Source organism: Pseudozyma flocculosa (assembly GCF_000417875.1).
Source record: "Pseudozyma flocculosa PF-1 unplaced genomic scaffold scaffold00020, whole genome shotgun sequence".
NCBI classification, from domain to species: domain Eukaryota; kingdom Fungi; phylum Basidiomycota; class Ustilaginomycetes; order Ustilaginales; family Ustilaginaceae; genus Pseudozyma; species Pseudozyma flocculosa.
In genome coordinates, this window is record NW_006920888.1 from 456,187 (window position 1) to 463,549 (window position 7,363).

Genomic DNA, 7,363 nt, shown 5'->3' on the forward strand with positions numbered 1-7,363 from the left:
GGCTTCAGAGAAGAATCGCTAGAGAGGCAGATGTGTCGTCTGTGGTCGATTGTCGCGAGGACGCGATAGACCGGTGCGATCCGCGACGCTGGTTTTGAGGCTCGTCTGTTTGCCTGTTGCGGCTGCAGCACGGTAGTCGGTCGACGTCGCCTGCGGATCGAGAACCGTCAGAGCGGCAGCTGAGAAGTCGCTGATGATGAGGCGGGGCGGTGGCGTCGGTGGAGTTGGTGGTGTCGTCGAGGGTTGTCGCCGTTGTCGAATGGAGGACAGGAGGTAGGTTGGGGGGGTCCAAGACGGTCGAGATTTGAAGCAGGTGAGCAGGGAGGGGCGGTCCAGGGAGCGCGCGAGGGAGGGATGCCGGCGCGATGGAATTGTACAGGCGCGGCGAAGGTGAGGGGGACAAAAGAGGGCCGATGTCGTCGACGCGCAGGGCGGCGCGTTGGAAAGCCAAGAGAGGGAGGTACCGGTAGCGTGCCAGGAAGGGGGGGTCCGGCTCGATGGCTCAGAGCAGAGGGGGCCAAGCTGGGCGACGGAGCAGAGATAGAGGCTAGGAGGCATGGGCGGGTGGTTGCCTTGCTTGGCTGCCGGTACCTAGCTTGTTTGTGCACTCTGCCGCCCGCCGCCGCCGCCCGCTGCCCGCAGCTGTGTTTGCCGAGCGAGCTGATTTCAGGGTCCCCACTTGCTTGCTTGCTTGCTTGCTTGCTTGCTTGCTTGCTTGGTTGTGCGAGCGAGCGAGGGCAAGCAGCTAGGGCAAGGGAGGGGAGGTTGCGGGACGGGGCTGTGGGAACGGGCCGAGAGCAAGAAAGGTCGGAGGCCGGCCTGGTGCGGATGGACTGCGGTGGTGGTGAAGGGCGGGCGCGCGCTCCTGGCGCTACCCCTGGCAGGCCGAGCGAGCCTTAATCGGTCGGGGGCGCGCCCATTCAGTTGGCCTGGATCGGTGCGATGGCCACGACGGCGGCCTTGCGTCTCGAGCTCGAGGCACATGCCATGCTACCGCCGTGCCAGTCTGCCCATCTGGTCGAGATCAACAAGGGCGCCCTCAGCCCTGTGGTTACTCTGGAGCCTGTCGTCGTTGCTCGCTCCTCGGCGAGCGGAGCGGAATGCAGAAGCAGGCGGGATGTCAGAAAGGCCGGGTGGACAGCAGCAGCCGGCCCCAGGGTCCGTTCCATCGCCTGCCCGCTGCGCTGCTCCTCTGCCGCCCGCCCACCAAGCGGACCAGATGCCACGCGCCCGCACCTGCCTCGGCGTTCGATGCCACCGCCAGACGCACACGCCGGCCATGGCTCTGACAGAGGGCCGGTCAGCTTGCGCTTGCTTGCTTGTCGCCCGATCCAGCCGGTAGGCCCGTACGGGCAGGACGCGGTGGCTGAAGAGCAGGAAGCGGTCCTGCCACGCCCTGCTACAGGCAGCTACCGCTGGTACAGTAGTAGTGGCCCGACGTGGCTTGCTTGCTTTGCCACCAGCGCCAGGGCGCCGCGCCGCGCCGCGCCGCGCTGATGGGACATGGCGCTTGGCCTGCCGGGCCTGGCTGGCGACGAGGCCGGGCAGAGCTTGGGAGCGTTCCTAGCTTGCTTGCTCGTGGCGGTGGTGGCAGAAGAGAGGCAGAGGGATCGCAGCAATCGGACCAACGCACGGAGCGCGAGGCAGGCAGGCGAGGTCCCAAGTCCCAAGCCGGCCGGCACCCCCTTTCCCCCTCTGCTCGCTCTGCCAGCAATGCGAATCAAGCAGGAAGGGATCGGAGGAATCTCCCGGGTCGGGCGTTGCGCTTCTGCTTGCTTGCTCTTCATGCCTGGCCTGCGCCGTCGCCGGCATCGCGTCGCGCTCGCTGGCCTGCAGTTGCCGTCGCCCTACCCCACCCTGCGATGGACGCCTGCCTGGCTGGCCGGCCATCTCAAGCAAGCAAGGGGTACGGTGGTGTTCGACGTCCCTCGAGAACCTCACATGGCATGGCATGGCGTGGCATGGCGGATGACGTAGATATCAGCGATGCGACGTCGTAGGGAGGGGTCCAAGGTCTTCTGCAATGCCCATCCACCTGCCCGTACGAGAGCGATGAGAGCGTCGTCGTCGTCGTCGTCGTCGTCTCGGTGCCGCGTCGAAGCGTGAGAAGCCTCGAGTCGTGGCCATGTCTCGAAACTCGGCCACGGTGGCTGCATGCCCGGTGGGAAGCTGTCCTTTGCCTGCCTGCGTTTCCAAGGACGCTCGGCCAAGAAGAGGGCATCAGACGTGGCGCGCCGGAGCTGCAAATCGACAGCGGCGCGGGTTGGCTGGCCTGGCCTGCCACTCGACGCCATGGCGTTGCATCCCCACGGAGGCAAAGGAGCTTCGCCACGGTCCAGCTCGAGACGTCGGTGAGCCACCCATGCCTCCCTGTGGCGGGCCAGTGAGAGAAAGGCCAAGGCGCGCGTCGTCGGTGAACCCCATCCCTCCCCGTCGTCTTCACTGAGCGAGCTTGTTGCCGCTGCCGGGGTAGATCGGTCCTGTCGTAGACGCCGTCCTGGCAGTGGGGACGGGGTGCCAAGAATGGTGGGCCACAGAGGACGAGGGAGGTGGTGGTTGATGGCGTGCAGGAGATGGGGCGACTCGTCGAACCTCGCCGATCCCCCGATCAGGACGTGGGCGTGAGGCGGGCAAGCCAGGTTCGGCAGCGACGACGACCCGCCGAAAAGGTGTCGTAAAACTCGCTGCGAAAATGATGGGCCGGCCCATCCCAGTCACGTCGCATCCACCTTCAGCCCTGGAGCTCGACCCATCAACAAGCGGCGCAAAAGGCACGGCCGCTCAAACGCCCACCGACGCAAAGCAGCGCACGCATCGGCACCGCGAGTCGAGATATCGAAAGGTTCAGACTTTCAGCGGGGTGAGGGGAGGGCGGGTCGTGCCAACGTGGTCGTGGGTCGTCGGGAGGATGTAGAGTGGCGATGGATGGAGGGGATATAGCAGGACAAAGCAGCGGGCGAGCGGGCGGGTACTAGAGCAGAGCAGATGTGGGTGTCAAATGAGGGAGGTAGGGCCAATGTATCTACAGGAAAGAGACGAAGGAGGGGGGATGGGCGCGACGGCCGGAAGGGCAAGGGGGAGATGGAGATATGATATGCAGACGACGAGGGCGTGCGTGGATAAGAAGGGGAAGAGATTAGGAGGCAGCGCCACGGGGGCGGCGGGGGATATCAAACAATCCTTTTGCAGAGGGCGCGGGGGTACCGTAGCAGGAAGGGGCGTCGGGCGTCACAGGGTGGGTTGCGGGATCGTCCTGAGGGCCAAAGGGAATAGGCAGAAATGTACCGTCGTCTCGAGGGTCGTTGCTCCGGCAAGGATGGACCAAAGCGGAGCAGCCTGTACGTTCAGTGCTGCTGCTGCCGCTGCTGCTGTTGTGGCTCGCCTGGCGTCACGGAACCTCCTCCCGCCGCCGGCTCGTCGTCATCGTCGGCGTCGTCGCGGGCGTCGTCCTCCTGCTCGATGGCCGTCAGCCGCCGCCGATCGTCGCGCTTGCGCAGCGTCCGCTGGATCGGCCCCGGCAGGAGCCTCTTGACCGACAGCCGCCGACGCCGGCTGTTGCTGCGACCGCCGCTGCCGTCGCCGGCGCTGCGGCTCGGCTCGTCCGACGAGAAGGTGTAGCCGCGGTTGGGCCGGTCGAGGCCCGTGAGCATGTCGTAGTGCGTGCTGCTGGCCCGGCTGGCCGTCTGCTGCAGCGCGTGCATCGGTATGCCGTCCGCCGAGCGCCGTGTCGCCGCCGGGCCCGCCGCGGCGCCGGGCGGTGGCGCGGGCGGGTGGCCGTCGTACGAGCCCACGTCTTCCTTGGTGCGATCGATGATGGCGGGGTCGTTGTAAAAGTCGTGGTGCGGGTCCTGCTCGTCGACGTAGCGCAGGATGTCGATGTCGGTCGGGTAGTAGAACTGGCGCAGGTGCTTCCAGATGAAGCGCGGCATGAGGCACAGGACGGTGCAGAAGATGCACAGCGCGTAGTACTGGATCGAGCGGTAGTTGTAGTGATTGTTGCCGTACGACGGCGTGACAAACACGCTCGGCTTGAAGGCGTTGTAGATGGGCACGAAGATGGCGATGACGACGGGCCCGAAAAAGATGCCGATGGCCATGAACCACGTCCAGGCGCGCACGTCGAGCCCGGTGAAGAGGTTGGCGATAAAGACGGACGCCACCAGCATCGTGGCCGACCACTCGTAGAGGTCGACGTCGTAGCCGTCGCTGCGCGACGTCGTCATGTCGTAGGCGTAGGCGACGAAAAAGTAGAGCACCACCGACTGGTAGACGCCCTCGGCGACGTATACGAGGAAGGGGACGAGGCCAAAGTAGCGCCCCTCGCGGCCGCGCCGGTAGAGCTCGGGCACCTGCATCAGCACCTTGTCGTTGACGTCGCGCTCGAAGATGCCGACAAAGATGACGGCGGCGACGGTCCACACGGCGTTCCAGAAGAGAAGGTAGATGTAGTCGATGGCCTGGGTCGTCGACCACGCGCAGTAGATCTGGAACCAGAAGAGGTAGCCGATCTGGATAAACTCCTTGTAGAAGAAGTTCTTGATCATGACCGAGTTGCGCCAGTAGGACCAGTGGCCGTGGACGAGGACGAGGCGCTTGAGGAAGCGGAACTGGGCGATGGCGTAGTCGGACGAGTTGACCGCCTGGAGGCCCTCTTCGCCGGCGATGCCGATGCCGACGTGGGCCGCCTGGATCATCGAGACGTCGTTGGCGCCGTCGCCGATGGCGAGCGTCATGACGCCCAGGCCGTCCTTGATGAGGCGGACGATGAGCGCCTTTTGCAGCGGCGACACGCGGCAGCAGATGACGGCGCGGCACTGGGTCGAGATCTTGAGCAGCAGGTCCTTGCTAAACTCCTCGCTCAGCGCGTGGCCGAGCGCGGTGCCGTCGATGACGAGCGCGTAGCCGCCGGGCCGCTGGCCGTTGTCCTCGCCGACCAGCGACGCCTGGCTGACGCTGCTGCGGCGGTTGCGGTGGAACGAGGGCCGGCGCGACATGAACGACGAGCGGCGGCTGCCGGCCTGCGACTCGGCGTCCGGCGGCTGGTGCTCCATGCTCAGCAGCACCTCGCGTCCGCCAAAGAAGCGCACCACAGCCTTGCGCAGCTGCTCGTAGGCCGAGTTGGGCTGGCCGTACTCGCCGCCGCGCACGACGACGAGGTTCATGTCGCGCGTCAGCAGCTGGGTGCTGTAGCCGATGGCGATGGCCGTCTCGAGCTTGTCGCCCGTGGCCACCCAGACGTTGATGCCGGCGCGCTTGAGGTCGGCGATGGTCTCCGGCACGCCGTCCTGCAGCTTGTCCTCGATGGCCGTGGCGCCCAGCAGCACCAGCTCGCTCTCGATCTCGCTCGCCAGCGCCTCCATGGCCTCCTCGCGGTCCTCGAGCGCCACCGTGGCCTCGTGGAAGCGGTGCGCCCAGTCGTCGTAGTAGGCGGCGTCGAGCTCGCGGTAGCCGAGGCAGAGCGTGCGCAGGCCCTTGTTGGCGAACTCCTCGAGCGCCTCGTCGGTCCCGGCCTTGACGTCGTCCTGGCCCGCGGCGCTGCGCTCAAACATGATGCTGTCGGCGCCCTTGGCAAAGAGGAGCAGCTGGCCGTCCGAGTGGCGGCGCAGGATGACGCTCATCCGCTTGCGCGCCGAGCTGAACTCGTTGACCGTCAGCAGCTCGTACCGCTCCAGCTCGCTGCTGTCCGGCACCTGCAGCTTGAGCGTGCTCCGGTCCTTGCCGCAGAAGACGTAGCCGACGTCGGCGGCCGCCTGGACGAGCGCCTGCTCGTCGGGGCTCTGCGCCTGGTACTCGATCACGTTGCCGCCGTGCTCCTCGACCAGCACCGTGTGGCAGAGGCCGAGGCAGCGGAAGAAGCGGCCCAGCAGCACACCCTGCTGCCCGTCCCGGTCCGAGAGGTCCTCGCTCAGCCGGCTGTCGCGGAAGGCGGGCACATCGGCGTTGCTCGGGCGCACGGTCCGCCTTGCTCCGCTGTCGACGTTGGCGCCGCCGCCGCCGTTGTCGCCCTTGGCCCCCTCGCTGGGGTGCCGGCCGTCGTGCGATGACGTCGAGCTGGTGTGGTCCGTGTCCGGGTTGCTGGCAAAGCCGGCCTTTTCGAAGGATGCGGCCGTCTCGTCGGCGCTGCCGGGACCGCCACCGGCCCCGTTGGCGGCGGCGGCGGCGCTGTTGGCAGCAGCAGCCTCCTCCTCCTCCATGCGGTCGACGGACCGGTCGCCGTGGTAGACGATGCCGCCGACGGCGCACTCGCGGAAGATCATCATGTTCTGGGTGAGCGTGCCGGTCTTGTCGGAGAAGATGTACTCGATCTGGCCCAGGTCGTCGGAGAGGTTCCAGGACTTGGCCGTGGTGCGGCGGTTGCGCTTCTCGTACCAGATGTCGTAGTCGTCGTAGATAAAGTAGGCCTGGATGGTGCGGACCGCCTCGATCGAGATGTAGAGCGAGATGGGCACAATGTTCTGGAAGGTGATGAGCGAGTTGGCGAACGCCACCAGGCCGTTGATGCGCGGGTTGTCGTCGCTGTAGACGGCCAGGTACTCCCAGTAGGCGCTGCGGTCAAAGTAGTAGTCCTCGAGCCACCAGTCGGCGATGGCGCACACGACGGCCATGAGGGCGAGGATGCCCAGGTTGAAGTAGACCATCGGGTTCATCTGCTTCTCGACCTTGGAGCGCTTGCTCGGCGTCACGCCCGAGTTGGCGACAATCTTGGAGTCGACGCCCGTCATGAGGACGATGCCGACGACCCACTTGGTGTTGCGCAGGTTGCAGCCGCGCAGCAGCACCTCGTTGAGCGTGATGGGGCACTGGAGCGGCTTGCCGTTCTTGTCAAACGTGTCGCTCAGCTCGACGCTGCCGTTGAGCCGGTACATGTTGGTCGACTGCGGCTCCGAGTGCACCTTGAACGACGCCGCCGCGCACGTCTGCGGGTCGCGCAGGTGCGACAGCTCCGGCACCGCGTGGCGCGCCTTGAGGTTGGTCTCGCCGTCGAGGTTCTTGGTCTCGATGAAGCACGTATCCTCCTCTTCGCTCGTGGCGCAGATGACAATGTCGGCAGGGATGGGGTCGTTGTTGCGCAGGATGACAAAGTCGCCGACGGCCAGGTCCTCCCACATCTTGGGCTTCCAGCGAGGCTTCTTGCGCGCGAAGTAGGCATGCTCCTCGTCGGCCGAGAGCACCTTGCCGCGGTGGATGACGCGGCCGTCGGCCGTGTGCTCAAACTCGTGGTCGTCGGCGCTGAGGCCGCTGGTGGCACGCCGGCCGAGGGCGTGGGTCGACAGCAACTGCCGCTCCTGGCCGTCCTGCACCTGGCCGTCTGGGCCGGGCGCGCTGCCACCGCCGGGCGCGTCCACCGGCGGCTCCATCGGCG

The 7,363-nt window shown here is 66.5% G+C and overlaps 1 protein-coding gene across 1 annotated transcript in view; it reads right to left on the bottom strand.

Annotated features, from left to right (window-relative positions):
* Positions 1–3,344: 3,344 nt before the first annotated feature.
* PFL1_05585 (uncharacterized protein) overlaps positions 3,345–7,363 on the bottom strand; it is a gene marked incomplete at both ends in the record, with an annotated part of 4,918 nt that continues 899 nt past the window's right edge. Inside the window, one exon of the mRNA XM_007883120.1 lies at positions 3,345–7,323. Within this exon, the coding sequence (XP_007881311.1) occupies positions 3,345–7,323 (3,979 nt within the window). The remainder of the gene's footprint in view (positions 7,324–7,363) is intronic.